Here is an 18,318-nt window from a genome sequence, read left to right on the forward strand (position 1 = left end):
TTGCCCTCTGTCCCCTATGTTGTACATCATTGCCGCTGAGCCTGTAGCAGCCTACCTGAGACAGGAATATGGAGATGGGGCATTAAAATAGATGGAACGACTCACCTCGTCTCTATGTACGCTACATTGGAGACTCTCCAGAGACCATACGAGAGGGGAGGGCTGAAGATCCCCAATTTCGAACTCTACTTCCTTGCTAGCCAGTTAAGACACATTGTGCGGTGGATGGCCGATGAAAACACAACAGACACTTGCCTCCTCCAGCCGGCCCTCCCCCAGCTGTTACTTAGGGATTTGCTGTGGACCAGAAAGAGTGCCCTCGAACATTGCCCTTACCTTGTTAAGTTGGGGATCCGACTCTGGAAAAGGGCCTGCAAGCTAGTTGGGTCCGAGGATCCGTACTCCCCACAGATCCCCCAATTGCAGCACTCATGTCCAATCATTCCTGGGGGCAACTTGAGATTCTTACACAAAGGGAGCCCTTCGGGGTGGCCACACTGGGGGACCTGATCCAAGAACAGGCGGTTTTGGCCTTCCCGGATCTCTGCGATGCCACAGGCCTCCCGGTCGGGCAATTTCTGTTGCACAGAGTGGTGATACAGGCCTTGAATAGCAGATGGCCTGTCGCTATCGACCAGACTGATGAAAACTAATGCAGCGAAACGATACTGAACGCTGCTGAGGGGGGCCACGAAACCTCACGTATCTACGAGGCCCTACTGTGGGGCTCCACCAAAGATGACCTCAAATGCCGGAACAAATGGGAGACCGAATTAAACCTTGTTTTTGAAGACAAAGCCTGGGGTGATATAACCCACTACCACAAAAACATCTCCCGAAATGCCCGCTTACAGCTCATCCAACTGTATATTATGAACAGAGCGTACCTCACCCCGGAAGCTATTTCAAGATTTACCGGCGCGGGCACCCAATCATGTCCCAAATGCAGTGAGCCCAAGGTTGGTATGACCCACATGTTCTGGGGATGCCCAGTGATTAGAGTGTTCTGGACACAAGTGAAGGAAAGAGTGGCTGGTGCAGACATTGACATTGAAGTGGAAGAACCCTCGGCATGTATTCCGGGAGGGTATAGGTGCAGCAGAAAGAATAAATCCCTCAATAAGCTTAGAGACCTTATATATATAACGGCCAAAAGGCGTATAGCCATGGGGTGGAAAAGCCCCAGAGGCCCGCTTATGCCCCTATGGTGGGGAGATCTTGCGAAGTGGATCACAGCCGAAACCGCGGCATGGGAGACGGCGATCCAAGTGCAGAGACTCGATTCTAGCGAGGAGCTACACCGTTGGGTAGCCTTAACAGTACCCCTGCTCCATCCAGAGTCGCAGGAGGGTGAGACAATCGGGGAAGGCGACCCAGGCCCGGGCATGGACTCATGATGAACAAAGAACTAACCGTGGTCTTGGGAGGGAAGGGATGGGTGGAGGGGAGGGGAGTTGGGAACTTTATTTTTTGATATGCTTGACCTATTACCACTGATGCCAGTTTTGTTATCTTATGTTATGAAACTAATAAAATATATTTTTTTTAAAAAATGTACGTCTGTGGGCCCTCCACTCTTACCACCCAGGCCAGCAATCTTCCAGGCCACTGTCCTTCCCCATATTGAAGGTCCGCCACTATCCTGCCTAGGAACTTGACCTCCCCATGTGCTGTCTCTTTAAACCGCTGCAACTCCTCAATTATCCGGGGCTGCTTACTGGGGTGAACAAAGTTACTCACCGTAGTGACTAACGTACACCAAGTCCATAGTCCCATTTCCTCCATACTTGTGGGATAGTACCACCTTCAGGGCGGGCCTGAAGCACTTTTTGATAGCATCAAAAGAAAAAGCTTGTTGCGTTTTCATTTTTACGCGGGGCCAGCACGTGTGGCTTTAGCCCAGCCTTCCTGAGCCCTGCCCAGTGCATCGCTCTTCAGTCCTTTTCCATCGCCGGTAGACATTTAGCAATAACAGGGGAACTTTTTAGTGGGGAAGGTGGGAGGGCGTATGGAGGAAAGGGGACTATGGACTAGAAGTTAGTCACTATGGTGAGTAACTTTGCTTTACTGCTACGTCCCATCATCTTTCCTCCATACATGTGGGAGATTCACAAACACTGATGTATAGAACTGGGTGTATGGAAAACTCCCTTAATTAAAGAGGCTCCTGATAACAGCTTGACCAAACTGAACAGCCACTAGTGAACTGAGGTCAAGACAGTAAGGTTTATAAAAAGCTGAGGGAGAGCCCCAGGTGGCCGCCTTAGCAATGGTTTCCCAAAGTACATACTTCTTGAAAGCTATAGCCGCAGCTTCGTCTCACACAAGGGGAGCATGTATGCCCTTGGAGGCCTACAGTCTCTGAACTGTTTAAGCTTCCAAAATACAGGAGGATATCCAGTGGGAAATGGAGGCCTTACAGGCTTATGTCCCCTTAGGATTTCCAAACTTTACAAACAGATGTGCGAAGGTCCTGAAGTCTCTTAAGTTCTATCTAGATCCAATTTGAGCACTCTCCTAACATCAGGGTTGTGGAGAATCCACTCTGCATCTGATGCCGGGTTTGGGAAGAACACTGATAAGGCAATTGACTGGTTAATGTGAAAATCTGAGACCATTTTTGGAAGGAAGGAAGCAATACTGTGTAATTATGGAAGGAAAGAAAAGGCTCCTCCATAGAAAGAGCCTGCAGTTCTCAGATTCTTCTAGGTGACATAGTGGCAAACAGAAACACCACTTTCCAGGTGAGAATCTTTAAAGCCACTGTTGCCATAAGCTCGAAAGGCTTCTGACAAAGGATGTTGAGAACGACATTGAGGTCCCATTTCGCCCGAGGTGTTCTGACAGGTGGATAAAAGATGCCAAGTGAGGTTTGACTACCGGATTTGTTTTTGTATTTATTTATCTATATCAATTTACATAGCGCAACCTTGACCCCTGAGGCGTGAGGGCGCAAACAACAACAGAGCAGTACAAATAAAACATGAATGGCCAAAGTGGAAGGTTATAATAAAGAAATTAGATAAAAAGACAATACTGCAATCGTAGGTCATCAAATAACTTTGGAATGTTAACTGGCATAACGGTGATCCTCTGAAGATGGGTTTAACGAACAAATAAACAGTATAGTATAATAAGAAACCTTTACAAAATTAGTTTGCAGTGCGATGACCTTCTGGCAAAATATTTGCAAAGATTTAGAAAGGCAGTGAGGGAACTACCCTCACAACCCACTAATATACAATCGCAGTTAAATTGTGAACACCAGTCGCTGAGGTCCAATCTACGCAAGATCAGATCAGTCAGTCTAACTATCCCCAGGCCAGTTCTCGGTCGAAACCAAGCGAGGACTTTGTTGCGTAATGCTTGTTTCGATTCTTTTCCTTGAGTCTTGGGAATATTTGTTATAACAATGTTCCTTTGGTCCATGAAAAAGTCCAGGGTACTCAAGTCTTTTAATTTGGGCATCTGTGACTTTTTTAATAGAAAACTCAGTTGAGGTGCCTTCTTTGGTTTAGCCATAGCAATTGCTGGATGTTGAACTGCGTGTTGAATAAGTTTGGGTGCCAGTGGGGTTAGTTTCAACAGAGAGTCAGGTGGAGCGATCTTAGGGCCCTTGGCTCTCTCTTTAGTAAGTAGAGTTGACCCCATGGATCCAGAGGCAAGCTTGCTAAGGAGGTCAGTTTGCATTTCCTGGTCAACTGTTGCCCTTGGCAGATTAACTTGGCAAAAGTTATCTGATTTGGGTGACAATGCCAGGACAGCTGACACGGGGTGTATAGAAGTCTGGGGAACCCAAGTCGCCTTGGATTGATGCAGGTCAAGCACCCATGCATTCAGGGCATCCACCAGAGTACCCAAGTTGAACAGGTTAGTGCATAAGAGAAGCTCTTTGGCGAAATTAGCCAACTGTGAGGGTAAAAGAACAAGAGTCTGGGCCTCATTACAGGTTGGGCGGTCCGGAAATAACAGTGGCGGTAAACCCACCGCCACTGTTAATTCCGGACCGCCCGATCCAGAGTCCTGCAGGCGGGAGGTGGCGTTCCCGCCAGGTCTAACCTGGCGGCTTTACCACCGCCCGCCTGCAGGCGGACGAGGAAATACCGGCACCATCACGAGATGGTGCCGGTGTTTCCATGATCACCATTGAGTCCCTTAGGACTCAATGGGAATGGGGATTTACACCATTCCGCCTCTGGAATTCCCGGAACACCGGGGTTGCAATGCCCCGGTAATTCCAGGAATCACGGAGGCGGAAAGGTAATACGAGTCCGGCGGTAACCAGGCGGTTTTACCACCTCGGTTACCGCCAGACTCGTAATGAGGCCCGAGTCTGTGTTGAGGTAAGCCCCAATAGCAGACAAGTATGTTCTGCACGAGTGTATATGTCTGCCAGTATAGGCAAGGTCTGAAATGAAGGACAGGACACAGTCAATCGAAGCCCGACAAGGATCTACTGGCCTGTCCAGACACCAGTGACAAAATCTGAGCCATTTGCTCTGGAGGGTTTGCACACTGCTTCGATGATGCGCATATTGTCCTCTGACAGATTTAACTGAGCTAGGGACTTGACCTCAGGCACCAGGCAGGTAAGCTGAGGGATTGTGGGGTGGGATGCCACACTCATTGTTTGTTCTGGTGTATGATGTTGGGAATCTCTGGCAACTGGATCAGAGGGTAGGCTGATGGGTGTTTCAACTCCGAAAACCAGAACCTCGCTGGCCACATTGGGGCTATGCAGATTAGGGATTTTTAACAGAGTGCAATGGTTCAAGGAGAGGGGCAGAAAGGCAAACACTGCCATTCCATCCCAGGAGATCTCAAGCACATCCCCCAGAGAACCCATGTCTTGGCCCTCACTGGAGGTAAAAAGCAAGAGTGGCCTGTTGGAGCTTCTATCCTCCCTCCCTCCCTCCCTCCCTCCCTCCTTCCCTCCCTCCCTCCCTCCCTCCCTCCCTCCCTCTCAGGACATCCTGTGCTCACCCCATCTCCTGTCCCACGCCTGCTCCCCTACCCCCCGCAACCCCCTCTTCTCACTCTCCTCCCTCCTGCCCGTAGCACCGGATGAGGTCTCTAAAGTGGTCCGCTCTATGAAGGCCTCCTCCAAAGAGGTACTCCCCTGCTCCTCCAGAACCATTAAGGACATCTCCTCTCTCGCCCGGCTCTTGCTGACTTCTGTAACCACTCCTTCACCACTGGGTCTTTCCCTCAAGCACTCCCTTGTGCACCCTCTCTTAAAAAAGCCATCTGCTGACCCCTCCTGCCCGCTTAACTATCACACTATCTCTACTACCCCTCCCCCTTCCTGGGTAAACTCTTGGAAAAGTTGGTCCTCCCCCAACTGACCCTCCACACTGATCTTTTAGGCTGCCTTCATGACCATCAATCTGGATTCCGGGCATCCAGAGGCATGGAAACTGCTCTCTTGAACACCTGTGAAACCATGTTCGCAAATCTGGACTCCAACTCTCCTGCTGTGCTCACAGAAAAGAACAGATAAATAATAAATAAATACAAATAAATAGATAATGGAGGCAGTAAACATTGGTAGTGCAGCCAGCAAGTGGCAAGTACTGTCTTACAGGCAGCAGAACTGGGTAAGTATGATCGATGCAGAAAAAGAAGACGACAATGGGCAGGGGGACTGTATGGGTACAGATACAGTCCCCAAGTGCAAGGGGTGGCCAGGAGGCAGTGCAGGAGGGTGGCAGGGTGAGCAGGTACCTGGGCCCAGGGGAACAGACGGTGGCCAGGTGCACAGTGCCAAGAGAGAGCAGATCAGCAGGGGAGAGGGGGAGCAAAGGCAGAAGCAAAGAGGAAGGTCTTGAGGTGCTTCCGGAACCAGAGGTGGTTCTCCTCAATTTTTAGAGTGGCAGGGAGGCTGTTCCAGAGGGAGGACCGAGCCGAAGACAGAGCTCTACTACTAGATCGTTTCTTTGAAAAACAACTGACCTTGAGGGAGTTAGAGGAAGAGGAGCAAGAGCTTGAGAGGTAAAGTATTTGCGGAGGGATAGCTGACAGTATTTTGGACCCTGGCTCGAGAAAGCCTTGTGGACAATGTAGAGGGTTTTGAATTTAATCATTGCATCCACTGGGAGCCAATGGAGAGATTTCAGAGCTGGTGAGATACGATCCCAGGGCATGAGGCCAAGGACAAGTCTCCCAGTCCTGTTCTGGATTAGTTGGAGAAGGCGGAGAGTAGAGGCAGGTGGATTAAGAAAGAGGCAGTTACAATAGTCCAACCTAGAGAGAACCAGAGCTTGGGAGACAGTGAGCCTCTGGGGGAAGGAGAGGAAAGGCAGAGTACCTCTAAGGAGGTGCAGTAGGAAGTTTGACTTTTTAGTGACCTCAGAGATGTGGGTGGAGAAGGAAAGTGTGGAGTCAAAGAGGACCCCGAGGTTCTTAGCCTCGCAGGTGGGGTTAGGGGGAGGGCCAAGAGAGGACGGCCAGAGAGTGAGCGGAAAGGATGGTGAAGGTGTGCCTATGAGGAGGATCTCAGTCTTGCTGGCATTCAGACAAAGATCATTGGCGGCACACCAATCTTGAATGGCATCTAGGCAATCAGAGATGAGAGAGGGAGAGGAGGTGGCCGAGGCAGCCTGAAAATGAGTTGAGTGTCGTCAGCGTAGCACTGGCAATTTGAGCAGAAAATGGCAATGCAGTGGGCGAGAGTTGCCAGTTATTGGTTGAAAAGCCAGGGCGAGAGGTTAAACCCCTGGGGGACAACACAAGTAGAGAGTAAGATAGATTATAGGAAGGACCCCAGTTGGACCTGGGAGGGTCGATCAGAGAGGAAAGAGGTCAGCCAGGCCAGAGCCTGATCAGTGATACCCAGGTTATCACAGAGACGGTTGAGCAGGATGGTATGGTTGACTGTGTCGAAGGCAGAAGAGGGATCGAATAGGATGAGGACAGAGGGAATGTTAGCGTCTAGGTTGGAGAGAAGATCTTCACAGATTTTCAGGGGAGAGGTTTCCATGCTTCTCCCCACTCTGAAACCAGACTGGTGGTCATGGACAAAGCCAACAGAGTCAGAATGAAGGTTAAGCTGAGAGATGGCCAGCTTTTTTAGGAGTTTGCCCAGAAAGGGAGTAATGGAGATTGGGCGTTAGTTAGCCGGACAGGAAGGATCACCTGTGGGTTTCTTGAGAAGAGGATGCACAAGGGAGTGCTTCAGAGGGGAGGGGAAGGATCCTGTGGCAAAGCAATGGTTGCAAAAATCGGCAAGGGCCAGAGCAAGGGTGTCAATGTGTCCTTGATGGTTTTAGAGGAACAGTGATGGCCCAGTTTTGACGAGGTTTTCATAGATCGGACTTGTCTAGAGACCTCATCAGGGGAGAAAAGAGGAAAGGAAGAGAAGGAGGGTGGGGCAGTGGTTAAAGGGGGGTCAGAAAACAGACTGAGGGGGAATAGGAGGGGGAAGGGAGGAGAGGGTGGACAGGATGTCCTGGGTTTTTGAGATAAAGTGAGAGGCAAGGGAATTGCAGAGAGCCTGCGAGGCAAGAGAAGGGGAAGAGACTGCAGCAGGGTTGGCCAGCTCCTTGCAGATTTTAAAGAGTTCAGCCGAGTTGTTAGATGCCGCAGAGACACAGGCTTGAATGTGGACTCTCTTCTTGGTGCGGACAGAGAGTCGATATTGCCTTTGGAGCAGGTGACAGGCCAGTTTGTCAGAGGATGAACAAGAAGCCCTCCATTTCCTCTAAGCCGCCCTACACTTACGTTTGAGTGCAGCTAGGTCGGAGTCATACCAGGAATTGCTCTTGGCTTTGGACTTCAAGCGGATCCCTATGACAAGGGCAAGAGCATCAAGAGTATCTGAAATAGAAGAGTAGAGAAGGGACAGGGTTGTGTGAGTCAGTCAGAGGAGGAGGGGTGGGGGAGAAGGTGGCAGTGAAAGCCTCAACTGACACACGCTTCATAGGTCGGATGTCTGAGAAGGTAGGGGGCAGTGTTGGGATGAGCTTGGCTTGGGGGGGGGGAAGAGAGTGAGGGCTGAGAGGAGAGAAGGCAGTGGTTACTCCAGGAGAGAGGAGTGGTCAGATGGATAGAAAGGGGGAGGCCAGAGGAGATCAAGACATCAAGTGTGTGTCCTGCAGAGTGTGTCTGGCCAGAGGGGTGGATAGAGAGGGAGAGGGAATCGCAAAGGTCCCAAAAGGGCAGACATGAGGGACAGGGAGGATCGAGGTGGATGTTGAGGTCACCAAGGAGGAGGAGTTGAGGCCAGGAGGGAGGAGGAGAGATCGTCCCACTCAGAGAGAAAGGAGATGATGTGATCAGGGGGGCCTGTAGAGAGTAGCAACAGTAAGAGTGGCTTGGAGAGAGCGAGAGCCTGCAGACAAGGCATTCGAAAGAGAAGTAAATCTGAGTGGGAATGGTAGTGGCAGGAATCCACTCAGGAAAGATCAGGACAACACCCCCTCCAGGCCGAGTGGATCTGGGTGCGGAGAGGATCTTGTAGCCTTCAGGGAGGAGAGTGTCAAAGCTTGTGACAGAGTTGGCCGTAAACCATGTCTCCATAAGACAAAGGACATCAAGGTCAAGTTCTTCAAGGAGGTGGCAGATGTCAGAGGAGTGTTTGACATGCAGAGCGAGAGTTGAGGTTGGCAAGATAAAGAAGGTTGCCGGCCTTAAAGACTTTCCGGGGAGGGGTACAAATTAGAGGTACGCCCTGCGGAGGTGTGGATGTAGCCTGAGGTGAGGCAGAGGAGGAGTGAAGAGTGGGCAAGGTAGCCAAGAAATGAAAGGAGGGGACAGCCAGAGATGAAAGGAAGTGGATGAGGCGAGGGAACCGCCTATCGAAGAGGAGGAGATTGGACTGAGGACATTGGACCATGACAGTGCCATTTAGGTAGACATTAAGGATGACTCTGGAGGAGTCCAAAGAAGCCATGAGGACTTCCCAGCGAATGCCCCCATTGATGGGAGAGGAGGAGACAGGACAGAGCACAGAGATCATATGCGGGGTCCATAGATCCGGCAAAGGAACAACAGAGAGGATGTCGGTGAGGGTCTGTCTGGAAGAGGCGCTGGTATAGGTATCAATGACAGGGAGACCAGGGTTGGAGGCTTCTTCTTACCAGACTTAGTGAGAAGGGAAGGATAGTTGATAGAGAAGCAGTTAGAATAGATGGGAGAAACGGAAAGCACCATGTGTGGGAAGAGAGGAGGCAGAAGGAGTAAGCAAGTACAGAGGTATAGAACAGTCACTGGGCTAGCAAGTTACAATTGCAAAATACACCCAGGTTTGACTTCAATGACAGTAAGATGGAGATCCTCCTCATAGGGATACATGTGCCCTCTTTTACTTCTAACTTCTGGCCACCCTCTTTGGGCCCTCGGCCCTCACCATCTTGTGAGGCCAAAAACCTCAGGGACATCTTCTACTCCGCTCTCTCCTTCATCCCTCACATCATGGACCTTATCAAAAGGTCCCATTTCCAGCTGCACCTTCTCAGAGGCTTTCTTCATTTTCCCACCTTCCCCCAGAAGCTCAATATCTCCAGAGCGCTGGTACTCTCCATGCTGGACTACTGCAACAGCCTCTTTCTCAATCACTGTCTCTCCTACCTTTGCCTTCTCCAGCTTATCCAATACTTCTACTTGGCCTCAACCCTGGGGACTGTATCTCTCCAGCCCTAAAATCTCTTCACTGGCTCCCGATGGCTGCAAAGATCAAATTCAAGACCCTCTGCATCATCCACAAGGCCTTCTGGGGCCTGGGGCCATGCTATCTCCAACTTTCCCTCCCTAAATACTCCCCTGTTAAAGCCCTGCACTCCTCTAATTCCAACTCTGCTGTCAAACGCTTCTCCAAGCAGAGAGTGGGGGTGGGCGTGTAGGCGTCTCTCCTCAGCTGGTGCCTCCATTTAGAACAGCCTCCCTGCCCCTCCTCCAGCGCTTGTCCACTCCCCTGCTCCCCCTTTCATTACCTTCCCCCGCATGTCTCTTCAATGCACTTGCATGGCCGAATGCCACAAGGGCTAGTAGGACCACGAATGTATATACATTACTGTTATTTTTTGCCACTGTTATTATTTTCCCTGTTCCCATCCCATTTAGCCTTGTGACACTTTGAAACACAATTTTGTTGTATAAAGCACATTACAAATGCTCAATAAAATTTTAATAAATAAATGTGCCTGCACCAGGTAGTGAGCATACAATATATTAATAGCGGGGTGTTTAGTCTCTGACATTTAATGCTTTTATAATAAACAGGGTATTTTTATGACTGTATTTTGTTTCTAAAGTATCCACTTACCTAAAAGAGGTCTCTATATGTGTAACATAATACATTTGTTTCTTTTTCAGTATCTCACTGTGGTGCACTTTCTATGGAAAAGTGTGTGGACTTACTGTATCTTTGTGTTAGCCTATATTCCCCTCCTAAAGTCAAGCCTAACTGCTCTGCCACTGTATAATTTTAAGAGGGTTGTGGCTTGGCTGGGTGCTTTAAACCATCTTACGGTTAGTGGCTGCACTGCCCTATCAAGAGGCCTGTGCAAAAATGACCTCAACAAAGATCACCCCAAGTAAGGGAAGACATATCGAGGATAGTTTTCTAAAATATATCTGGGATCCAAAGCTCCACTTCAAAACTAGGTTAATAAAGGAGCCAATCCCACCTCCCCTCCCCCACTAATTCACATGTGCAGATCCACCCAGGAAGCTCTATCCCTGCCAGGGGCATTATAGGGCTTTATATGATCAGACTCACAGTTAGGTACTGTGCATGTGGGGGGAGCGGAGGATATTGTATACGGGAGGGCAAGCTAAGTCATCAGGAGGAGGTTGGAGACACAAGGAGGAGGTAGAAGTTCAAACGTCAGAGGAAGGTTGGAGAGAAGAGACATGAGAACGTGCGGGAGGCTATCAGAATCAGATCAGGAAGGAATTAAAGGACATGTTTGTTCTAAGGCAGGTGTCATAGGTGAGGCCCTTATCTCATCACAGTAGACTGGGGAATGGTATTCTGGTATCGAGGAGGAGCAGGATCACAGCAGTGAAGAGGGAGGAATCAGGACTTTTTATACAGGAAGGTGACCTGAGCCCTCTTAAACCAGGCTGTAGAAAGGATGAGCTGCAAACTCTGTTGTCTCTCAGTACTGAAGCTGAACAATATCGAAAGTCCAGAGAACAATCATAAGGAAACATTTAAACAAGAGATGGAGATGGGCACAGACATTCTGAGAGACCAAAAAGAAGGATGCAAGAATGCCTTTAAATCAGAGTTTAAATCATGACATGCTCTGCAATTGTATACCAATCCGCATCTGCACAATTGCTGCTAATCCTGTTTTGGAGATCAATACACAACTAACTCCCAGTGCATCCTCAACCTGACAATAGATTAATTTGTTGACTATCAGAGTACCATTACTGTATGGCAGATGGTGATATGATTCTGTCCTACACGGTTCTCTTCCCACCTTCATTTTGTGGGTGAAAGAGGTGTAGGGTAACTTAAAATGTGGAAAATAGTATTGCAGTGCACTTGTTATTTCCAGAACTTTGGAGCAGTAAAAGACTCACCTTGCTCAATTGCTGTGCTGACATCCTGCTGCATACCATCTGGGACAGGATGTTTCCTGATAAGGCAAATCAAAAGCATGTGGCAATGAACAAAGCAGTGTCCAGGTGTGAATAACTTCCCTACCTAACCTTGGGAACTCACAGTGAGGTGGTCAATGGGGCTGCGGTCCACCCGGAGCTAGTGGACTCTGGACCTGAGGAGGAATATGGGGGATCCCCAGACCACCCCATCTAAGTCCCCACACTAATGCCAGAGGCAGTCACAGGACAGCACCCCTCAGAAATAAAGCCTCACAAAAGGAATAGTCACAGGGATTCTCATAACCATACCACCCTTAACCCTACCAGCGATCCCCACAGGGTAAGCGTGGGGCCATAACCATTGAGGAGACTCATTTTCATAAAGCAAGGACAGCCAGAGAGCTATGGCAGCTCCCTGGTTGGACCCAAAAATGTAGCATCGGAAAAGTAGCCTCTCTGTTTAACTAATCAATGGTGCAACATTTCAAACCCCCCCCCCCCCCGGACAAGGGAGGAAACACAGTCCTCTGGCAGTGATGCGGGAGGCACCATTTCACATTATGACTCACATAAATTGGCTGTGGAGGCCCGCTTTTACAAGGCCGCACTTAAACAAAGGAGAGCAGACTTGTGAAATCTGCGGGAGATGGAACACTCAAATCTCTCCCAGCATCACAGGGGAAACAACCTTGAAAGTTCCCACGACAAAAAGTAAAAACACAGATTTAGATTCAGATGCTAGGAGAGCAGTGGGATCAGGGCTCACAAAGACGTCAAGCCTTAAAGTGGGTGTGGAGGGATGGAGGGGGGAAAGACACTATACACCAATCCTGGGCCCTTGTGGAATCCAACTAGCTTCAGGCCAGCCCCCTTCCAAGTCACATGACCACCATCACAAACTGCACAGCCCTCAGTTCACAGGTCTTCTCAATTGTGAGAGAAGAGGGATAGGAGAGTAGGGAGAGAAAGAGAGTGGGGAGAGAAAGAGTGGGGCGAGAAAGAGAAGAGGAGAGGAAGAATATACTTGCCTGTAGTACAGAGTTGTGTACAAAGTGGTACTAGGCCCGTGTTTCCATGCATCACTGGGTGGGTGAGAGCAAGGAGTGCAGAGATGTGCAGAGATTGTGCATCTGGCCAGCCCCCTTCCAAGCCACATGACCACCATCACCAACCGCAGAGCCCTCAGTTCACAGGTCTTCTCAATGGAGATAGAGAGTGGGAGAGAGAAGGGGAGAAAGAGGGGGTGATAAGGAGGCAGAGAGAGAGTGGGGAAGAGAGGGGGTGATAAGGAGGCAGAGAGAGTGGGGCTAGAGAGGGGGTGAGAAGGAGGTAGAGATATGGGGAGAAAGAGGGGGGTGAGAAGGAGGCAGCGAGAGTGGGGATAGGGAGGGGGTGAGAAGGAGGCAGAGAGAAGGGTAGAAAGAGGGGGGCGAGAAGGAGGCAGAGAGTGTGGATAGAGAGGGGGTGAGAAGGAGGCAGAGAAGGGGAGAAAGAGTGGATGAGAAGGAGGCAGAGAGAAGGGGGGGAAGAGGGGGTGAGAAGGAGGCAGAGAGAGTGGGGATAGAGGGGGTGAGAAGGAGGCAGAGAGAATGGGGATAGAGGGAGTGAGGAGGCGGCAGAGGGGAGAAAGGGGGGTGAGAAGGAGGCAGAGAGAGTGGTGATAGAGAGAGGGTGAGAAGGAGGCAGAGAGAGTGGGGATAGATGGGGTGAGGAGGCGGCAGAGGGGAGAAAGGGGGTGAGAAGGAGGCAGAGTGGGGATAGAGAGGGGGTGAGAAGGAGGCAGAGAGTGGGGATAGAGGGCGTGAGGAGGCAGAAAGAAGGGGAGAAAGAGGCAGCGCGAGTGGGGATAGAGAGGAAGAGAGAAAGAGGCAGAGAGAGTGGGGAAGAGAGAAGGGGAGAAAGAGGCAGAGAGTGGGGATAGAGAGGGGAACAGAGAAAGGGAGAAAGAGGCAGAGAGAGGGGAAGAGAGAGAAGGAGAAAGAGGCAGAGAGTGTGTATAGAGAAGTGGAGAAAGAGAAGGGGAGAGGGGAGAGGAGCGGGGAGCGGGAGGGGAGAGAAAGGAGGAGAGAAGAGAAGGGAAGGGAGGAGAGAGAAGAGGAGAGAGGAGAGAAGAGAGAGAATATACTTGCCTGTAGTACCGAGTTGTGTTCCAAAGTGGTACTAGGCCCGTGTTTCCATGCAGCACTGGGTGGGTGTGCGCAAGGTGTACAGTGATGTGCAGAGACTGTGCGTCAGGCCAGCCCCCTTCCAAGTCACATGGCCACCATCATCAACTGCACAGCCCTCAGTTCACAGGTCTTCTCAGTGGAGAGGGAGAGAGAGAGAGAGAGAGAGAGACAGAGAGAGAGAGAGAGAGAGAAAGAGAGAGAGAGAGACAGAGACAGAGAGAGAGGGGAGGGAATGAGAGTGTGGTGATGGAGAGGGGGAGAAATAGGGGAAATAGAGAGGGGGTGAGAGGAGGCAGAGAGAGTGGGAGAGAGGAGAGAGAATATACTTTCCTGTAGTACCGGGTGGTGTACAAAGTGGTACTAGGGCCCGTGTTTCCATGCAGCACTGGGTGGGTGTGCGCGAGGAGTGCAGTAATGAGCAGAGATTGTGAGTGAGAATGGGGTGGGGGATGTGCAAGCAAGTGTTTCCCATGCACTTGCACATTCTGAATGACACCTGGCCTAGTAGGATCGTTGTTCGTCCTCCATTTGTTCCCCTCCCTTGCCTCGAAGCGTTATAAATGCCATATCATATCATATCATATGCACGCAGTGCTGGAGGTGGTGCGTGGGTCTAGTGCTATTGGACTGTGCAGTGCACAGGTGTGTGCGTGTAGTGCTGGATGCAGTGTGTTTGTGGTGTATAGAGACAGCAGCTGCACTTTATATTGGAACAAAGTGTATGCATAATAAAAATACTGATAATGCTTTGTGTTCAATGTTTCACTATAGTGTATGGCCCCTTTGGGTTAGGCTGTGAAAGGCTTTATTCCAATATGAAAACTATTTGCTACACCCAAACAATAATATGCAGATTATCTCCCTCTCCATATTCATATCCATCTTCCCTTCTAGCTACACTCCCCAGGCCAATAGTTTCACCACACTATATGCCAAACCAAAACTAAAAATTAAGCCACAATCTAAAAGTCAGCTAAGAGGTCGTAGTATTCTTATCAATATTTAAAATGGATGAAGCAACTGCCCTCATGGACATCAACACAGCTGACGGTACCCTGAAAGATGCTCCTTCCTGCAAATTTTAAATTGCCGCTGTGGCTACGATTTACCAGGTTTCAAGGAGACGTCGACAGTGCCTTAGCTGATGCTCCAGAAGCCTCTTCTGTTCCACGCATTCTTCCAGGGCGCAGCTCAGAATGGAAAGCAATCTGTAGAGGGGTAGAGTGCAGGATGTTTACTTAACCCATCACAACTTGTGAAACTTTTACATTTAACAAACACATTTTGTAAACAATTATATCTGGCTACATGGATGAGGAGAAATTGCCTGAACAAAATTTACCCTGACGCACAAGACAGAGTTAATCTGTTTGGAGCATATTGACCTTGATGTCATAGTAGCACTGGCTTTTTAATTGCAGGCCTGCACTGGCAGTTTTTTTTATTTTTTAAAAAGCATACCCAAGTGGTTTGTTAATATTCTTATTTTAAAAATATCTGTTCGGATTCCAATGTGCTGGCTGGTGGAGGAGGATGTGCGCAAGCGCCCCCCCCACAACCGGGCTGCAACAGCAGCTGGCAATAAAGCAATGTGGCGAAGGACTTAAGCGATTATCCTCCAAAACAAACTGCACATTAAACCGAGAGATCAGTATGGAGTAGCCCAATCGCACAAAGAGATAACCAGCTCCAGCAAACGGGAGTAACAGGCAGGCACTGCACCAAGACGCGGCGTCCTGACTGATGGAAAGAGGCGACAACCCTGGGCCGGAGTGAGGTGAGGGACGACCCCTACGAGCGGGAAGAGGGAGTCCACGACGACGAACCGGGCTCAGGGGGGGGCAAAGGCAGAGCGGATACAGAGCGGAGTCTCTCCGACTCACCAGCTGTGCTGCCCTCCTGGTTTCTTGTCTCCGGAGTAAAGGACGGTACCACGGTAGCTAGCGTGCCCCCCCACCCCGTCTCGGTTATTAGTGTGGGAGGGTCATGTGCACCGTAGACATCTGTTATGCCACACCTCAGCTGTAGGTCCCGCTCTTATGATTCCTTTCATGGAGGCTTCGCAGGCTTGAGTTGAAAAGGGCAAGGGCACTTCCCTCCTTGTTGTCCTTTCTGGTCTCGCTGTTTTTCTTCTCTGTTTGAACTGCTGTCCTGGAATAGCTGCTTCCTCGCATGCTTTTGTCCTTGCTAAAAGTGTGCTCTCGTGCTCCGTGTTTTATACGTGTGGGGAAGGGAAAGGGCAATCAGGTGTGTTGGGACAAGTCAGGTAAACGGCTCTGGTGTAAGTCTGTTGTCTTTCACAGTATAAGAAAGTGTTTGTGTTGGAAAGGGGGGGTTACAGTTTCTAAATATCCTACAGGGTGGAATGGGAAAAAGGTGTGGTAAGAAAGGGGGTACCGCATCTCGCCAGTCAGTGTCCCACTTCCACTTTCCGAAGATCCCCCGCCCGCTCCCCATGCAGATGATTCTGCCCCAATGGTCCAGCCCTAGAACTGGATCCAATAGTGATGGCCGTGTCCTGGGCACCTGGATGACAGATCTCCAGGGACTAGCAGGTGAGAAACCTTCAGGTTTCTCACAGGACCCGGAGTGAAACTCCGACAAGGCCCGGGGATCACAAGACAAGGAGGCCGAGCGGGAGCGGATAGGAACCCCACCCTAGAGCACCGCGACACAACAGGTAGGACAAGGCCACATAGCCTGCAGAAAAGAAGAAAGGGATCATGGACCACACTAAGGGAACAAGGCCATGAAACAAAAAGGCCTGGGGAAAACAGGAAGGGGTCGAAGTAACAGAATAGAGGCCTCTCTCAAAGGAGCAGGTTGGAGAAACCGGGAAGCAGATAAAGAGTGACCCGAAGGAAGGAGGCGAATGGAACTGCAAGAGGGGGAAGCTGCGGGGGGCAGACCCCAGGACCAGTGCAGAATTGGGACACAAGATCATGAAGCAGGGGAACATTGGTGGGATCCCCAGCGGTGCCCATGTGTCCAAAACAAGGGGGAAGGCGGTGTCAGCAACGCAACAGACCCCCACAAGCACCATGAATTAAGCAGTTGTGTAGCTCAGAGAAGACATCGCACTCCGGAAGTGGGGGGACAAGTCAAAGCCCACTCATTCTAGTGACCAGAGAAGAAGGAGCAATGACACTATGTAAAGAGGACATGCAGAGCTGTTCAAAGAATTCCAGAACCAATATTTAAAGCCTCCTTCCAAACACAATTCGAGACTCTGAAAGGAGAAATGAAGCAGTAGCTACAGGAGCTGAGAATTGATGTAGCTAAGCTGGAAGAAAGAACGGACACACTGAAAAGGTGGTGCAAAACATGGAGGACACACAAAAGAACGACGAAACATTGGAGCTGCTCATGCGCATATCACATAATCTTGAGATCCAGTGTGAGGACCTGGAAAACCGCTCACAGAGATTCAACATCCGGATAAAAAAACCGCTCAGAAACAGTGGAGGACAAGCCTCTGAAAGGTACAGCCCAGCAGCTCTTTGCAGAAATTCTGGCACCGGACACGGAAGACCTAGTCCAGGTGGACCGAGTGCATCGAGTGGGCACTCTGTGAACGGGAAAACCGGGCTCACACTCGAGATGTATTGGTAGCAATGACATCATATGGCCAGAAAGAACGGATACTGTGGAAAGCGAGGATGGCGGGGCAGGTACGAATAAATGAGAAGTGCAGCTATATCAAGACCTTGCGCAATCCACACTTCAAAAAAGTAGACGGATGGGCCCAGTGGTGAAATTCCTGGCGATGAAGCAAAATGGACGTTGCCCTTTTTATTTTCATGGGAAGGACAACAGCATAGGATTACGACCTGTGAAGAGGGAGAACAGATTCTAAATCTACAAGGAGTACACAAGGAGGGCAGCGTGGAACAACCGGGAGGAGACAGAGGACGCAGGAAACCATGGGACTGGAAAACAGTGATGAACAAGGGCAAAGGTGGTAACAAGACATGAAGGAGAGGCGAGGAGCAGAGATCAAGATCATCAGATGTAAGGTGGACAAGAGCAGGATGGAAAGCGGACATATGATACACCCCGGTGAAGGGGGGTAAGACTATAACATGTTATCATAGGTTTGAGGCCAAAGGAGCTGGGAAGGGCAGGTGCAACTTGGAATCCTTAGTGGCATTTAGTAATCCCCACAACTACTTCTCTGGGATGTTACAAGGGCTAGGCACGGCGGACACATCCTCTGAGCGGTCATAGTAACCTGGGCCCTCCTCAGGGGAAGGGAGGGGTGGGCTTCAAAGTTGGGGGCTCATGTTCACAGTTGGGGATTGAGGAGAGGGGAGGGGAACGGGGAGGGCACAGCAGTGTAAATGCATGAGGTAAGGAACAGGGTTAGGGGAGAGGGAGAGCTGGGTATCCAGATGAAGGTTCTTAAGGTGCGAACGTATAATATAAGGAGACTCAATACCCCCTGTTAAGAGAAAAAAAGTGGAACACTTCATGTGGGGGGAAAATATAGACATTCTTATGTATTAAGAGACACATATATGCAAACAAGATACATAGAAACTCCAAATTAGAGGGTTTACTCAAATATATCTGGCAAACGCGAGGGAGAAGAGGGCAG

The 18,318-nt window shown here is 49.9% G+C and overlaps 1 protein-coding gene across 3 annotated transcripts in view; it reads right to left on the bottom strand.

Annotated features, from left to right (window-relative positions):
- Positions 1 to 18,318, bottom strand: part of TEDC2 (tubulin epsilon and delta complex 2) — a 202,938-nt gene that overhangs the window by 104,852 nt on the left and 79,768 nt on the right. Inside the window, exons 1-3 of one of the 3 annotated variants that reach the window (XM_069646926.1) lie at positions 14,831 to 14,929; positions 12,582 to 12,748; positions 11,533 to 11,588 (exon numbers count right to left, since the gene is read on the bottom strand). In XM_069646926.1, coding sequence (XP_069503027.1) covers positions 11,533 to 11,588; positions 12,582 to 12,718 — 193 coding nt within the window. In that variant the 5' untranslated portion in view covers positions 12,719 to 12,748; positions 14,831 to 14,929. Of the gene's footprint in view, positions 1 to 11,532; positions 11,589 to 12,581; positions 12,749 to 14,830; positions 14,930 to 18,318 lie in introns of those variants that run through there. The other 2 variants (XM_069646927.1, XM_069646928.1) reach the window with 2 other exon arrangements.

Source organism: Ambystoma mexicanum, chromosome 2q, assembly GCF_040938575.1.
Source record: "Ambystoma mexicanum isolate Mex_15411 chromosome 2q, UKY_AmexF1_1, whole genome shotgun sequence".
In the NCBI taxonomy this organism is placed as follows: Eukaryota; Metazoa; Chordata; class Amphibia; order Caudata; family Ambystomatidae; genus Ambystoma; species Ambystoma mexicanum.